The sequence below is a fragment of the Hemitrygon akajei genome, chromosome 4 (assembly GCF_048418815.1).
Source record: "Hemitrygon akajei chromosome 4, sHemAka1.3, whole genome shotgun sequence".
In the NCBI taxonomy this organism is placed as follows: domain Eukaryota; kingdom Metazoa; phylum Chordata; class Chondrichthyes; order Myliobatiformes; family Dasyatidae; genus Hemitrygon; species Hemitrygon akajei.
This window is the reverse complement of record NC_133127.1, coordinates 198,319,295-198,337,424: the sequence shown is the minus strand read 5'-3', so window position 1 is coordinate 198,337,424 and position 18,130 is coordinate 198,319,295. Positions and strand designations below refer to the sequence as shown.

General features: G+C 42.7%; 1 protein-coding gene across 1 annotated transcript in view; it reads right to left on the bottom strand.

Moving 5' to 3' along the window:
• Positions 1-18,130, bottom strand: part of LOC140727108 (glucose 1,6-bisphosphate synthase-like) — a 146,867-nt gene that overhangs the window by 27,720 nt on the left and 101,017 nt on the right. The window contains exons 9-11 of the mRNA XM_073044378.1: positions 17,271-17,451; positions 6,154-6,247; positions 905-1,034 (exon numbers count right to left, since the gene is read on the bottom strand). Coding sequence (XP_072900479.1) covers positions 905-1,034; positions 6,154-6,247; positions 17,271-17,451 — 405 coding nt within the window. The remainder of the gene's footprint in view (positions 1-904; positions 1,035-6,153; positions 6,248-17,270; positions 17,452-18,130) is intronic.

Here is an 18,130-nt window from a genome sequence, read left to right as displayed (position 1 = left end):
TCTCTCTGCTTTGTGGACCTTGCTCTGTATCTTTTGGCTCTTGCTTCCTACATTACAATAGCCTAAAGAAATGAGATTCTGCAGATGCTGGTAATCTGTTCCTCCCCCACCATAGATGCTGCTCGACTTACTGAGTTCCTCCAAGCATTGTGTGTGCGTGCGTTAGTGTGTTACAATAATGTCTATGCTGACTTCTTCAAGAGCACTTTGGGACAGCAGTCTTTATAGAGATAAAGTGTTTCATGACAATGAAACTTATACAATATAAACATGTGATACGTGCAGTCTTACCTGGAGCCTTTATGGCAAGAAAATATAAACCTGTTGATGGTGTAACTTGGAGCTATATATTCACAAATGGAATTTTAAAATTAAAATATGACAGAGAAAGCGCATGATCTTTGAAAAAGACCTAATGTATTCTGTGTTCCTCCAGGTGTCCTGGTTTCATGGACGTACAGAACATAGAACATTACTGTACAGGCCCTGCTGCCCAGATGTTGTGCCGACCCTTTAACCTACTCCAAGATCAATGTAGCCCTTGCCTCCCATATAGCCCTCCATTTTTCAATCATCCATGGGCCTATCTAAGAGTCTCTTAAATGTCCCTAATGTATCTGACACCACCACCACTCCTGGCAGGGCATCCAGACACACACCTCCCACTCTCTGTGTAACCCTCTGACATCCTCACTATACTTTACTCCAATCACCTTAAAAGGACGCTCTCTTGTATTAGCCATTTCTACCCTGGGAAAAAGTCTCTGATTATCCACTTGATCTATGCCTTTATCAACTTATACTCCTCTATCAAGTCACCTCACTCCAGAGAGGAATGCCTTAGCTTGCTCCACTTCTCATAAGACAAGCTGAGTTCCTCCAGCATTTTGTGTATGTTACTCACATTTTGTAAATATTTTTCAACTGCTTGACTATGGTGAGGCTCGTGGTTTCCAGATACGCTGCCATTTCTGCCACGATTACTGCTGCGCTCACCCCGTCCTTATCAAGCGTTAGGGTGCCACACATAAAGCCTAAAGGAACAAGAGGAAGGGCAGGTTCACCTGGGAGTATGAGCAGTATGGGTGTGGAAAGCAGTCAAGGAAACCTGAGAGTGCACAGCACGTCCACCAGAAAAGAGAATAACATCAGGCACTTCCAGTACTCACAAATGCAGTGTTAGCATTAATTTCCAAGGGACTAGATCTGCAAACCAGGGTTGTGATGCTGAGGCTTTATAAGGCATTACTGAGACTGCACTTGGAGTATTGTGAGCAGTTTTGGGTACCATATCTAAAAAAGGGTGTGGTGGCATTGGAAAAGGTCCAGAGGAGGTTCACAAGAACGATTCCGTGAATGAAAGGGTTAATGTATGAGTAGTATTTGATGGGTCTGTACTTGCTGGAATTTAGAAGAATGAGGGATGATATCATTAAAGCTTAGTGAATATTGAAAGGTCTAGATAGAGTGGACGTGGAGAGGATACTTTCTATACTAGGGAGTCCAAGACCAGAAGGCACAGCCTCCAGAACAGGAGGAATTTGTTTAGCCAGAGTGTGGTGAATCTGTGGAATTCATTGCCACAGGTGACTGTGGAGGCCAGGTCATTGGTACATTTAAGGTGGAGGTTGATAGGGCCTTGATTTGTCAGGACATCAAAAGGTTACAGGAGAATGGGATTGAGAGGGATAATATATCAGTGGAGCAGACTCATTGGGCTGAATGGCCTAATTTAGCTCCTATGCCTTACGTCTTTAAAGTTTTATCAAATCTACAATATAGCTGTTCGTGCGAATTGGACTGTCACATACTCTTTAAAAATGTACATACATACACACATAGGCAGCTTAAAAAAATTACAAACATGAGAAAATCTGCAGATGCTGGAAATCCAAAGCAATCCATTGAAGTAAGAAGTCAACAGGTCAGGCAGCATCTATGGAAATGAGTAAACAGTCAATGTTTCGGGCTGAGAACCTTCTTCAGGACTGAGAGGAAGGGGAGAGATGCCTGAATTAAAAAGGTGGAGAGAGGGTAAAGAGGATAGCTGGAAGGTGATAGGTGAAATGAGGTGGATGAGAAAGGTCAAGGGTTGAAGAAAAAAAGAATCAGATAGGAAAGGTAATGGACAATAGGAGAAAGGGAAGGAGGAGGGGGACCCAGGGGAACTAATCCGCAGGTAGTGAAAGTAAAAGGTCAGAGTGGGGAGACAGAAGAAGGAGTGGAGGGGGTGGGAGGGAATTTTGTTCAGCAGAAGGAGAAATTGGTGTTCATACCATCAAGTTGGAGAATACCAAGACACAATATAAGGTGTTACTCCTCCACCCTGAGGTTTGCCTCATTTTGGCAGAAGAGGTGGCCACGGATCGATATATCGGAAAGGGAAAGGGAAAAGGAATGGGAATTAAAATGTTTGGCCACAGTAAGTCCTGCATGTGGTGGATAGTATGGAGGTTCTGTTCCACCGCACCTGTTCTCCATTCCAGGACAGCAGAGATGTTCTCCTTTAAAGGACAAGATTTCCCTCCCTCTATTACTGATGCTGCCCTCGTTCGCATCTCTTCCTTTTCCATACAGCTGTGCTCACATCATCTTCCCACCGTCGTAATAGGTATAGAGTACCTCTTGTCCTTATCTACCACCCTATCAGGTTCCGTATCCAACAAATTATCCTCCAAAACTTCTGCCATCTCCAAAAGGATCCTACCATTAAAGATCTGTTTTCTCACCCCCACCCCCTGTGCTTTCCACAAGGATTGCTCCCTCTGTTATTCCCTTCTCCATTAGTCCCTTTCATAATTGCAAATAGCCTAACTGCCATACCTGCCCATTTAACTCCTTCCTCACCTCGATTCAGGGCCCCAAACAGTTCTTCCAGGTGAGGCAACACTGAGCTTGTGTATCTGCTGGGGTTGTCTATTGTGTCCGGTGCTCCTGATGCGGCCTCATCCACATTAGTGAGACCTGTAGTAATTTGGGGGACCACTTCGTCAAGAAGCTCTGCACCATCCGCCTCAATTTGAACTTCCCCGTGGTTAAACATTTTAATTCAGATCCTCATACCCATTCTGACATGTCAATCTACGGCCTCCTCTTGTGCCAAGAAGAAGCCAACTTCAGATGGAGGAGCATCACCTTAAATTTTGTCTGGGTACCCTCCAACTTGATGGCAAGAACACTGATTTCTCCTTCCGGGGAACAAAACTTCACCCCCACCCCTTTCTTGTATTCCCCACTCTTCTCACATGCCTATCACTTCCCCCAGGTCCCCTTCTTCCTTTTCTCCAGTTGTTCACTCTCCTTTCCCATCAGATTCTTTCTTCTCCAGCCCTTGACCTTACCCACCCATCTGGCTTCACCTATCACCTTCCAGCTAAACTCTTTCTCCTCTCCCCACCTTTTAATTCAGGCATCTCCCCCTTCACTCTCAGTCCTGTTGAAGGGTCTCAGTCCACAGTCGTCTGTTTACCCTTTTCCATAGATGCTATCTGACCTGCTGAGCTCTTCCAGCATTTTGTGTGCATTGCTTAAAAAAAATTACAGATAATTAAAATACTTAGCAGTGATATCACAGGAGGAATTTAATCCTGGAGTTCAGTTGATATTTAATGTAGCAGTTAGCATAAAGCTTCATAGAGCCAGCGATCCAGTTTCAATTCCTGTGCAGCCAATTAAGTTCTCCCCGTGACCCGGTGGGTTTCCTGTAGGTTCTCTGGTTACCTCCCACATTCCAAAGCCATATGGATTAATCAAAGCTAGTAGTTGTGGAAGCATGGCAAGACTTGCGGGCTGCCCCCAACACATCTTTAGACTGTGTTGGTTGTCACTGTGTGAAATGTATATGTGACAAATAAAAGGATCCTTTTCTGGTTGGCTGCCAGTGACTAGTGGTGTTCTGCAGGGGTCAGTGATGGGACCACTTCTTTTTATGCTTGGGACCACTTCTTGTTATCAATGATTTAGATGATGGACTAGATGGCTTTGTTGCCAAGTTTACAGGTGATATGAAGATTGGTGGAGGGGCAGGTAGTTTTAAATAAAAAGTACCCTTCAGAAGGATTTAGACAGATTAGGAGAATGGGCAAGAAAGTGACAAATAAAAATACAATGTTGGAAACCGCATGGTCATGCACTTTGGTAGTAGAAATAAATGTGCAGACTACTTTCTAAATAGGGAGAAAATCCAAAACTCTGAGATGCAAAGGGACTTGGGAGTCCTTGTGCAGAACACCCACTCCCCATCCTCACCACATTCTACAGAGGATGTATTGAGAGCATCCTGACCAGCTGCGTCACTGCCTGGTTCAGGAATTGCATAGTCTCAGATCGCAAGACCCTGCAGCGGATAGTGAGGTCAGCTGAGAAGATCATCGGGGTCTCTCTTCCCACTATTATAGACATTTACACCACATGCTGCACCTGCAAAGCTAACAGTATTGTGAAGGACCCCACGCACCCCTCACACAAAATCTTCTCCCTCCTGCCATCTGGCAAAAGGTACCAAAGTGTTCGGGCTCTCACAACCAGACTGTGCAACAGTTTCTTCCCCCAAGCCATCAGACTCCTCAATACTCAGGGTCTAGACTGACACCTACATCGTTTATTACTATATTGTAATTTGTCCTCTACTGTGCCTATTGTCTTGTTTATTAATTATTGTACTGCCCTGCACTTTATGTGCACTTTATGTAGTCCTGTGCAGGTCTGTAGTCTAGTGCAGTTTTTATGTTGTTTTACGTAGTCTAGGGTAGTTTTGTGTTGTTTCATGTAACACCAGGGTCCTGGAGGAATGTTGTTTCGTTTTTACTGTGTACTGTACCAGTAATTTATGGTTGAAATGACAATAAACTTGACTTCACTTGACTTGACTAAAGGTTAACTTGCAGGTAGAGTCAGTGGTGAGAAAGACAAATGTAATGTTAGCATTCATTTCAAGAGGTCTAGAATACAAGAGCACGGATATGATGCTGAGTCTTTAAGGCATTGGTGAGTCCTCACCTTGAGTATTGTGAACAGTTTCGGGCTCCTTATCTAAGAAAAGATGTCCTGGCACTGGAGAGGGTCCAGAGGAGGTTCACAAGAATGATTCTGGGAATGAAAGGGTTATTATAGGAGGAATGTTTGATATCTCTGGGTCTGTACTCGCTGGTATTTAAAAGGATGAGTGGGGGGATCTCATTGAAACCTTTTGAAAGATGAAAGCCCTAGACAGAGTAGATGTAGAAAGGATGTTTCCCATGGTGGGGGAACGTAGGACAAGAGGGCACAGCCTCAGGATAGAGGGGTGTCCATTTAAAAGAGCTGCACAGAAATTTCGTTAGCCAGGGAGTGATGAATTTGTGGAATTTAATACCACAGGCAGCTATGGAGGGCAGGTCATTGGGTGTATTTAAGGCAGAGTTTGATAGGTTCTTGTTTGGACATGGCATTAAAGGTTACGGGCAGAAGGCTATGGTGTGGGGCTGAGGGGAGAGAAAAGGATCAGTCATGATTGAATGGCAGAGCAGATTAGATGGGCCAAATGGCCTAATTCTGCTCCTATGTCTTAAGGTGTTAGAGTCTAAATAAAGCTCATCTTTATATTTTCTGGTTTGCATGAGATTGATTATTTTTATTTTAGAGATACAGCATGGGAACAGACCCTTCTTTCCTAACAAGTTTGTACTACCCAATTATACCCATATGACCAATTAATCTACTAACCGGTATGTCCTTGGACTGTGGGAGTAAACCAGAGCACCCAGAGGAAACTCATGCTCACAAGAAAAACGTACAAACTCCTTACAGACAGCGGTGGGAATTGTACTTGGGCTGCAGTGCTGTAATGGTGTGGCACTAACCACTACACTACCATGCTGCCCCTGTGTTCTTACACTTTCAGAACATAGTTGCAGAACACCTCTTCTACAACTCACACAGAGATGTCACATTTCATTAGGTATGGGGAGAAGGCAGGAGACTTGAACCAGTACGAAAATTGGATTAGCCACAATAAAATGGCAGAGCAGACTTGATAAGCCAACTGGCCTAGTTCCACTCCTATAGTTCATGGTCTTATAGTTTTATTGAGGAGGAGTGAGCCCATAGCAGTCACAAGCGGTGGCTGTCTGCTTCTACTGGAGTACAGCATGACAAATACAGAGAAGGTCTCACCAATGGATTCTTCAAATGCAAACAACACCTCCTTTCCACAGTGCAGCAGTTCATCGATCCGGTTTCCAATCCACTTGAACCCCGGCAAAGTTTCCTTAAACAAAACAAATTCAGTTTCAGATTCATTTATTATGTGCATGTGAAAACATACAGTGAAATACATTGTTTGCATTAACAACCAACACAACCTAAGGCTGTGCTAGAGGCAGCCTGCGAGTGTATTGAATTTTCAAAGACTTGGAGTTATGTTGAGAGGATGTTTCCTACAGTAAGGGAGTCTGGGACCAGAGGACAGTGTAACTTGATCGGCCAAATGGCCTAATTCTGTTTCCATGTCTTATGATACTATGGTAAGGATTTTTTTTATAAATACAGAGAATGGTTGTTACTGTCTTTTAAACATATTTAGACATATATTTAAAAAGACAAGGCATAAAATCATACAATCATAATCTGACAGGCAGACAGAATTCTTTTTCCAGGTTGAAATGTCTAATACCAGAGGGCATGCATTTAAGGTGAGAGGAAGCCAGTTCAAAAGAGATGTGCAGAACAATTTGTTTGTTTAAAAATATATACACAGAGAGTGCTGCGTGCCTGGAATGCGCTGCCTGAAGTGGAGGTAGAGGGAGCTACATTAGCAAATTTTAAGAGCTGGTTAGATAGGCACATGACTGTAAGGAAAATGGAAGGATGTGGACATTGTGTAGACATAAGCAATTAGTTCAGTTGGTAATTTGATGAATAATTGATTTGTGTTCCTGTGCTGTACTGCTCGGTGGCGTGGCCTATGCAATCTGAGCAAATAGGATTAGAATTGGTAAAAGTTAGTACGGAAGTGGTGGGCTGAACGGCCAGTTTTTGTGCTGTACCAGTCTGTGACTCAGTCCCATAACGCAGCATGGCCTTCTGTACTGAGTCATGGTATGACTAGGGATCTCATACCCTCCAGCGTTTAAATAAAGACAGTATAGATTAATAACTTTCCAGAATCAGAATCAGGTTTAATATCACTTGAAAATGCTGTAAAATTTACTATTTTGCAGAAACGGTACTCGATGCCCATGCAATCTGATACAGCTCGAGCAGTTTCGTAAATAATAATGAGGAAAAATTGCAGAGTCCAAATGTGCAAAGCTGATAGAGACCTATCCACACAGACTCAAAGCTGTACTCGCTGCCAAAGGTGCATCTACTAAATACTGACTTGAAGGGGGGAACTACGCAATTATTTCGAGTTTTATATTTGTAATTAATTTAGATCACTTTATAGAGATCTGTTTTTACTTTGATACGAAAGAGTTTTTCTGTTGATCAGTGTTAAAAATGTCAAATTAAATCGACTGTGATTCAATGTTGTAAAACAATAAAACGTGAAAACCTCCAAGGATTTTGAATACTTTTTATAGACACTGTATGTCACCATATAAGATTCATTTTCTTGCAGACACATTCAGTAAATCCAATAGCCAGAATCGAATCAATGAAAGTCCGCACCCAACAGTACAGACAACCAGTGTGCAAAAGACAAAATGTGCAAGGATAAAAGAGCCTTAAACACAAAATACTCTGCAGATGCCAGCCAGTGTTAGATGTCTGTACTTAGACCATGTTCTACACAGACTCCACTGTACATAGACCACATTCTATACAGATCCTGCTGTACACATACCCCACTGGACACAGATCTCACTGTCCACAGACCCCAGTGTACATAGACTACATTCTATGCAGATCCTGCTTTACACAGACACCATGCACACAGATCCCACTATAAAAACAGACAGACATACTTTATTGATCCCGAGGGAAAATGGGTTTCGTTACAGTTGCACCAACCAAGAATAGAGTAGAAATATAGCAAAATAAAACCAGAAATAATTAAATAATAAGTAAATTATGCCAATTGGAAATAAGTCCAGGACCAGCCTATTGGCTTAGAGTGTCTGATACTCTGAGGGAGGAGTTGTCAAGTTTGATGGCCACAGGTAGGAATGACTTCCTATGACTCTCATCAGTGTTACATCTCGGTGGAATGAGTCTCTGGCTGAATGTACTCCTGTGCCTAACCAGTACATTATGGAGTGGATGGGAAACATTGTCCAAGATGGCATGCAACTTGGACAGCTTCCTCTTTTTAGACACCACCGTCAGAGAGTCCAGTTCCATCCCCACAACATCACTGGCCTTGCGAATGAGTTTGTTAATTCTGTTGGAACATAGAACATGATAAATGGTAGGGCATTGAGGAATGCAGTAGAACAGAGTGATCTTGGAATAATGGTGCATAGTTCCCTGAAGGTGGAATCTCATGTGGATAGGGTGGTGAAGACAGCTTATGGTATGCTGGCCTTTATAAATCAGAGCATTGAGTATAGGAGTTGGGATGTAATGTTAAAATTGTACAAGGCATTGGTAAGGCAAAATTTGGAGTATTGTGTACAATATTATAGGAAAGATGTCAACAAAATAGAGAGAGTACAGAGGAGATTTACTAGAATGTTACCTGGGTTTCAGAACCTAAGTTACAGAGAAAGGTTGAACAAGTTAGGTCTTTATTCTTTGGAGCGTAGAAGGTTGAGGGGGGACTTGATAGAGGTATTTAAAATAATGAGGGGGATAGATAGAGTTGACATGGATAGGCTTTTTCCATTGAGAGTAGGGGATATTCAAACAAGAGGACATGAGTTGAGAGTTAGGGGCAAAAGTTTAGTGGTAACTTGAGGGGGAACTTCTTTATTCAGAGAGTGGTAGCTGTGTGAGCTTCCAGTAGAAGTGGTAGAGGCAGGTTTGATATTGTCATTTACAAAAAAATTGGATAGGTATATGGATACGAAAGGAATGGAGGGTTATGGGCTGAGTGCAGGTCGGTGGGACTTAGGTGAGAGTGAACGTTCAGCACTGCCTGCTTCTGTGCTGTAATTGTTATATGGTTATAAAAGCCCTGTAAATTACAAATAAATAAATAATATGTATGTATGTATGTAAGTATGGCAAGAGAGCAAACAAAAAATATTGAGGTAGTGTTCATGGATCCATTGTCCATTCAAAAATCTGATGACAGACAAGAAGAAGCTGTTCCTAAAAAGTTGAATGTGTCTCTTCAGGTTCCTGTACCTCCTCCTTGATGGTAGCAATGAGAAGAGGGCACCACTTGGGTGATGGGGATCCTTAATAACGGATGCCGCCTTTTTGAGACGTTGCTCCTGAAGATGTCCTTGGATGCTGGGAAGGCTACTGCTCAATAGTAATTGGCTTCAGATACAGAGCATTCACTACTGCTACAGTCTAAAGCAAAATCCTGCAGTCGCTGGAAGCATGACTCAACATAGAAACAACAGGAAATACACAGCAGGTCAGATAGAACATCGAACAGTCCAGCACAGTGTTGGTCCTTCAGCCCAGAATTTTGGGCTGTCTTTTTAACATACTCCAAGATCAATCAACTAGATGTAGATGTAGTGTATATGGATCTTAGCAAGGCATTTGACAAGTTACCCCTGCAAGGTTTATTGAGAAAGTAAGGGGGCATGGGATCCAAGGGGACATTGCTTTGTGGAACTGGATTGCCCACTGAAGGTAAAGAGTGGTTGTAGACAGGTCATATTCTGCATGGAGGTCAGTCACCAGTGGTGTACCTCAGGGATCTGTTTTGGGACCCCTACTCTTTGTGATTTTTATAAATGACCTGGATGAGGAAGTGGTCGGATGGGTTAGTAAATTTGCTGATGACACAAAGGTTGGGGGTGTTGTGGATAGTGTGGAGGGCTGTCAGAGGTTACAGCAGGACATTGATAGGATCCAAAATTGGGCTGAGAAGTGGCAGATGGAGTTCAACCCAGATAAATGTGAGGTGATTCATTTTGGTAGGTCAAATATGATGGCAGAATATAACATTAATGGTAAGACTCTTGGCAGTGTGGAGGATCAGCAGGATCTTGGGGTCCGAGTCCATAGGACACTCAAAGCTGCTACACAGGTTGACTCTGTGGTTAAGGCATACGGTGCACTGGCCTTCATCAATCATGGGATTGAGTTTAAGAGCCGAGAGGTAATGTTGCAGCTATATAGGACCCTGGTCAGATCCCACTTGGAGTACTGTGCTCAATTCTGGTCGCCTCACTACAGGAAGGATGTGGAAGCCATAGAAAGTGTGCAGAGGAGATCTACAAGGATATTGCCTGGATTGAGGAGCATGCCTTATGAGAATAGGTCGAGTGAACTTGGCCTTTTCTCCTTGGAGCGACGAAGGATGAGAGGTAACCTGATAGAGGTGTACAAGATAATGAGAGGCATTAATCGTGTGGATAGTCAGAGGCTTTTCCCCAGGTCTGAGATGGCTAGCATGGGAGGGCATAGTTTTCAGGTACTTGGAAGTAGATACAGAGGAGATGTCAGGGGTAGGTTTTTATAAACGCAGAGAGTGGTGAGTGCGTGAAATGGGCTGCCGGTGACAGTGATGGAGGTGGAAACAATAGGGTCTTTTAAGAGACTCCTGGATGGCTACATGGAGCTTAGAAAAATAGAGGGCTATGGGTAAAGCCTAGGTAGTTCTAAGGTAGGGGCATGTTCGGCACAGCTTTGTGGGCCGAAGGGCCTGTATTGTGTTGTCGGTTTTCTATGTTTCTAATTCTTCTCTCCTAAATAGACCTCCATTATTCTTTAATCCATGTGTCTATCTAAGACTCTCTTAAGTGTATCTGTCTGCACCACCAGTCTAGCAGCATGTTTCATGCACCTATCATTCTCTGTGTAAAAATCTCTATCTCTCTGATTTCCTCCATTCACTTTAGAGTTATACCCCTCGTATTAGCCATTTATACTCTAGAGAAAGCCTCTGACTGTCCACGCTATCTATGCCTCTATCATCTTGCACACCTCAATTTAGTCACCTTTCATTCTCCTTCACTCCAAAGAGAAAGCCCCAACTCACTCAACCTATCCCCATAAGACATGCCCTTTTATCCAGGCAAATCTCCTCTGCACCGTCTCTAGAGCTTCCACATCCTTTGCAATGAGGTGAGCAGAACTGAACACAATACCTCAAGTGTGGTTTGTCTAGAATTTTAGAGAGCTGCAACATTATCTTAAGGCTATTGAACTCAATCCGTCGACGTGAAGGCCAACACAACATGCACCTTTTTGACAACTTTATCAACTGGATGGCAACTTTGAGGGATCTATGGATGTGGACCACATACTCTGACAGCTCATTTCATATACAGATCACTCCTTGCTGTCTCTCTTCGCTCCAGAGAAAAGTCATAGCTCACTCGAGCTTTCCACATAAGTCATGCTCCCTAATCCAGGAAGCATCCTGGAAAATCTCCTCTGCACCCACATCCTTCCTAATAACATGCCCAGAACTGAACACCATACTCCAAGTGTAGTCTCACCAAGGTTATACACAACCACAACCTATCACTACCCAGCTTCTTAACCTCATTCCCCACCACCTTCTGCTCATCCATCTTCCCCTCACCTGGTCTCACCTATCACCCACCAGCTTGTACCCCTTCCCTCCCCCATCTTATTCTGGACCCTTCCTCTTCAGTTCTGTTGAACTCTAATGCAACACACACAAAATGCTGGAGGAACTCAGCAGGTCAGGCAACATCTATGGACAGGAATAAACAATCAACTGATGTAGGGTCTGGGCCCGAAACATTGACTATTTATTCCCATGCTGTCTGACCTGCTGAGTTGCTCCAGCATTTTGTGTGTGTTGTGAAGAAATATCTAAAGTTATTATCTCTAAGCTAGTCCAGCTGATAAGGCAGCTAAATAAAACTGAAATATTCAGCAGCAGTGGGAGAGGATAAAGAGCTAAACACAAGAGATTCTGCAGATACTTGTTTCGGGCCTAGACATCAGGATTGGAAAAGGAGGGAGAAGATGTCAGAATAAAAAGGCAAGGAGAGGGGATGGAGGATAGCTACAAGGTGAGAGGTGAAGTCAGAAGGGTAGGAAAGGTAAAGGGATGGAGAGGAAGGTGTCTGGTAGGAGAGGAGACTGTATCATAAGAGAAAGGGAGGGAAGTAGTAATAGGCAGATGAGAAGAGGTAAGAGGCCAGTGTGGGGAATAGAATTAGAGGGAAGGGGGAAGGATTTTTTTTACTGGAAGGAGAAATCACTGTTCATGCCGTCAGTTTGGAGGCTAGCCAGATGGAATACAAGATGTTGCTCCTCCACCCTGAGGGTGCCCCCATCATAGCACAAGAGGTGGCCATGAACCAACATGTCAGAACAGGAATGAGAATTGTAATTAAAACGTAAGGACAAAGAGCTCTCGTGTTTGCGATCCACTGTTAAGTTAAAGTTTAAGTTTGTCATCTGACTTGCATGTATACAACCAAACTGAGTATCATTCCTCTGGACCACAGTACACAAAATATATCACACACAGCACATAAAAACAAAATATTACGATAACTAAGTTAATAAAATATAATTCAAAATGCATGTAGTGCACAGCACAGCTAAATGGTAAACAGCTCACTGTCCTAGTGATGACAGGATATTCATAAGTCTCACAGCCTGAAAGAAGAGGTTATTACCCAGTCTGGCACTCCTAGTCCTGATGATCCTGTACTTCCTTCCTGACTGATGGTAGGGATTGTCAACAATGTTTCAGGCCTTGGTAAATATCATAAATAGGGAGGAGGGAAACCCTGATGATCCTGTCGGTGGTTAGCAGATCCATATCCAGTGGCGAGTAGCAGACACAAGATAGTGAAACACTAACTTGAAATGTGATACCTCAGTGGCATCTGTTCCAATCTTACTCACACCGAGTGACAGTAAACAAGGATCAGTGGCAGAATGGAAATCAAACAGAAAATATTGAACAACAAACACAAAATGCTGGAGGCAGTACACTCAGAGGTGGAGAGGGTCAGCAACTTTAAACTCCTTAGTGTTATCATTTCAGAGGATCAATCCTGGGCCTAGAATGCAAGTGCCATTACAAAGAAATCACAGTAAGACCATAAGAACATAAAATGTAGGAGCAGAAGTAGGCCATTCAGCCCATCAAGTCTGCTCCGCCATTCAATTATGGGCTGATCCAATTCTTCCAGTCATCCCCACTCCCCATACCTTTTAATGCCTGGGCTAATCAAGAACCTACCTATCTCTGCCTTAAATACACCCAATGACTTGGCTTCCAGAGCTGCTCATGGCAACAAATTCCACAGATTTACCACCCCTTGACTAAAGTAATTTCTCCACATCTCAGTTCTAAAAGGACATCCTTCAATCCTGAAGTCGTGCCTTCTTGTCCTAGAATCCCCTACCATGGAAAATAACTTTGTCATATCTAATCTGTTCAGGCCTTTTAACATTCTGAATGTTTCTATGGGATGCCCCCTCATTCTCCTGACCACCAGGGAGTACAGCCCAAGAGCTGCCAGACATTCCTCATACAGTAACCATTTCATTCCTGAAATTATTCTCACGAACCCGCTCCAATATCAATATATCCTTTCTAAAATAAGGAGCCCAAAACTGCACACAATACTCCAAGTGTGGTCTCACGAGTGCCTTTTTTCCTTCCTCCAAAAAAATTATCAGTGTTGCTGGATGACGCATTGTAAATTTGTAACCCTTTACCCATAAGGCTTTTTTCACTGGGTTAAATTCCTTCTTCCTCTTCAACAGGTTGTGACTTATATCAGGGTAAAAAAGGACTGGTTTTCCTGCTATCATCAATGGCCCGTTTCTATTTTTGGCACTTTGGGCAGCAGCCTTCAGGATCTTTTCTTTGTCTTGGTATCGTAAGCATTTTATCAAAATTGATCGTGGGTTTTGATCAGCTCGAGGTCTTGGCCTTAAGGATCTATGAGCCCTTTCGATCTCAATTGGAATTTCTCCTTCCATTTCCAACTTTTCAGGGATCCATTTTTGAAAAAAATTTATTGGGTCTTCTCCTTCTATATCTTCTTTAAGTCCAACAATTTTAATATTATTTCGTCTACTGAAATTTTCAAGCTTATCAATTTGTTCCATAAATTGTTTTCTTTCTGATGCCCAAGCAGCATTTTCATTTTCTATTTTGTCCATTCTTTCAACCATGTCCTCCGTTGTAGTTTCCAAGTCCGTAATTCTTTTTTCCATTTTTTCCTGTCTCTTTGTCATTTTATCAAGCATAATCTCCATTTTGGTCATTTTTTTTTCGAGTCTTTTTTGATTATTTTTAATGTGTCTAATTTACGCATTATTTGCCTCAAAGTCTTTTCTATATTTCTAGAAGGACTTTTAGCTTCTTCTTCATCTGATCTTTCCGAGACATTTGACTCTCCCTCCGATTCACTGTCACTTTCAGTTGCAGTGGTAGCTGGGCTTTGTAGTTCTTGTTGCTCCCGTTTGCGCATGCTCCATCCTTCGCGTTTGCGCAATTCACGATGACCCTTCCCTTCAGGAATGGCCATTGTTGCCGCGGTCTCTTGTTCCGCCTCGCCGGTGGCACAACGTACCTGAGACCGCGGTTCCTCGGCAGACGTGGGCCCCGCTCTTGTTCCAACTTGCGTAATCTTCCCGGTATTAGTTTTCTTCATCTTCCTTCTTTGAGGCATTGCTTGACACAGTCCGGAGTAGTTTATAAGTAACTTTTAGAAGATACTGACTAACTTTTCTTCATTTAGACATTAATTTATTAACTTTTTACGGGAGAGCTGGGTTCCAGCGTCTCGATCCTACGTCATCACGTGACATCCCCCCCTACCAACCTTCTTAAATAGCAGAGTAACATTTGCAATTTTCCTGTCATCCAGTACAATGCCAGAATCTATCGATTCTTGAAAGATCATCGTTAATGCCTCTGCAATCTTTCCAGCTACTTCCTTCAGAGCCCAAGGGTGCATTCCATCAGGTCCAGGAGATTTATCCACCCTCAGACCATTAAGCTTTCTGAGCACCTTCTCAGCTGTAATTTTCACTGCATAAACTTCACTTTCTGACACTCTTGAATGTCCGCCATACTGCAGACATCTTCCACTGTGAAGACTGATGCAAAATACGAATTCAATTCCTCTGCCATCTCTGCATCTCTCATTACAATACCTCCAGTGTCATTTTGTATTGGTCCTATATCTACCCTCGACTCTCTTTTACCTTTTATATACTTAAACAAGCTTTTAGTATCTTCTTTGATATTAGTCACCAGCTTCCTCTCATAATTCATCTTTTCCTTTCAAATGACCTTCTTAGTTTCCTTCTGCAAGTTTTCAAAAGCTCCCCAATCCTCAATTTTCTGACTAGCTCTGGCTTCCTTCTATGCCCTCTCTTTTGCGTTTACTTTGGCTCTAACTTCACTTGTAAGCTATGGTAGTGTCCTTTTTCCCTTTGAAAACTTCTTATTTGGAATATATCTGTCTTGCAGTTCCCTCATTTTTTGCAGAAACTCCAGCCATTGCTGCTCTGCTGTCCTTCCTGCAAATGTCCCTTTCCAGTCAACTTCAGCCAGTTCCCCTTTCATGCTATTGTAATCTTTTTTATTCCATTGAAATACTGACACATTGGTTTTTATTTTTTCCCTTTCTCTCAAATTTCAATGTGAATTCGATCATATTGTGATCACTGTTCTCTAAGGGTTCCTTAACCTTAAGCTCTCTTATCACCTCCAGATCATTGCACAACACCCAATCCAGCACAGCCGATCCCCTAATGGGCTTAACAACAAGTTGTTCTAAAAAGCCATCCCTTAGACAATCTACAAATTCTCTCTCAAGGTCCAGAACTGACCTGGTTTTCCCAATCCACTTCATGTTAAAATTCCAACAATTATCATGACATTGCCTTTCTGACACGCCTTTTCTATTTCTTGTTGTAATTTGTAATCCACATCCCGGTTGCTGTTTGGAGGCCTGTATACAACTGCCATTAGGGTCCTTTTACTCTTGCCATTTCTTAACTCAACCTATAGAGACTCTACACCTTCCAATCCGATGTCATCGCTTTCCAATGATTTAATATTATTTCTTATACACAGAGCCACACCACCACCACCCCCCACCTACTAACCTATCTTTCTGATATACCATATGTCCTTGGCTGTTCAGCTCCCAATGGCAGCCATCCTTTAGCCAAGTTTCAGAGATGGCCACAACGTCATTCTTGCCAATCTGTAGCTGAATTCCAAGATTGTCTATTTTATTTCTTATGCTGCGTGGATTCAAATACAACACTCTCAGTCCAGTATTTGTTGCTTTCTGTTTTAACTGCACCACACCTCTATTGCCCTGTAGCTCATGCCACTGGCTTTGATTAAGCCACATCTCCTGGAAGCTAATGCCGCTACTTCCTCAGAATTTTGCGAAGATTTGGCATGATATCTAAAACTTTAACAAACTGCTATAGATTTGTAGTGGAGAGTACATTGACTGGCTGCATCATAACCTGGAATGGAAACACTAATGCTCTTTATTGGAAAACTCTGTTAAAAAAAAAAAAAAAAAATAGTGGAAAGGGGCCACCCCATCACGGATAAAGCCCTCCCTGCCATTGAGTACATCTACAGAGTGGTGTTGCAGAAAAGCAGCAACCATCATCAGGGAGCCCCACCACCCTGAACATACTCTCTTCTCACTGCTGCCATCAGGAAGGTGGCACAGAAACCTCAGGACCTAACCAGGCTCAGGAACAGTTATTACCACTCAATGATCAGGCTCTTGAAAATTTAACTTATTCCATCGCTGTACTGTTCCTACAACCTACGGATTCACTTTCAAGGACTCTTCATCTCATGTTCTCTATATTTATTGCTTATTTATTATTATTATTAATTTTGTATTTGCACAGTTTGTTGGTTTTTGCACATTGGTTGTTGTCCACCCTGTTGGGTGTGGTCTTTCATTGATTTCTTGGATTTGCTGACTAGGCCCGCAAGAAAACAAACCTCAGGGTTGTATATGGAAACATTTATGTACTTTGAACATACTGAACAACTGCATATACATATTGTGACCACTAAGAAAAATTCTGAACAGTTACATGTTTATAAGAACTACTTAAAATAGATGGAGACAATGAATTGTTAAACTTCAAAGAAAACAACTATAAACAGACAGATCCAATAACATCACCAAAGTATCTAAAATGCCTCAATCCCTATGCCTTACCTCGAAGTGAAAGCCTTCGCTAATGGCAAGGGCCCGGAGGATTTTGGAAGAGACAGTGGTGGCCAGCATGTACACGTTCTTCACATCACCTGGATCCAGATGTTCACTCCTCCAACAGTGAAACATCCACCAGCCGAGAAGAGCCCCCAGCTCGTTGCCAGAGAAAATCTTCCACATGCCACTGCATCAAAACAGGAGAAGCAGGAAGCTTTAGATGGAGCTCAGTGTACTACTCTATGTGGTGAGGTAGAGCATGCTTTAGGTACCCAGGGGAGCCCAGTATGTCAGTCTGTGAGGTGAGGTGCAAAGGGATGCTAAGGTGTGAGAGAATGCCCTGGTAGTTGAAATTGCAGGGGCCCTGGTAGATATATTTAAAATGTTGGTATCTACAGGTGAGCTGCCAGAGGACTAGAGGATAGCTCATGTTGTTCAAGTTGTTTAAAAAAGGCTCTAAAATAAATCTGGAAAATTATAGGCCGGTAAGTTTGACGTCGGTAGTAGGTAAATTATTGGAAGGAGTACTAAGAGATAGGATCTACAAGTATTTAGATAGACAGGGAATTATTAGGGAGAGCCAACACAGCTTTGTGCATGGTAGGTCATGTTTAACAAATCTATTAGAGTTTTTCGAGGAGGTTACAAGAAAGTGGATGAAGGGAAGGCAGTGGGTGTTGTCTACATGGACTTCAGTAAGGCCTTTGACAAGGTCCCGCATGGGAAGATTCAGTCGCTAGGTTTACATGGTGAGGTAGTAAATTGGATTAGACATTGGCTCAATGGGAGAAGTCAGACAGTGGTAGTGGAGAATTGCTTCTCTGAGTGGAGGCCTGTGACTAGTGGTGTGCCACAGGGATCACTGC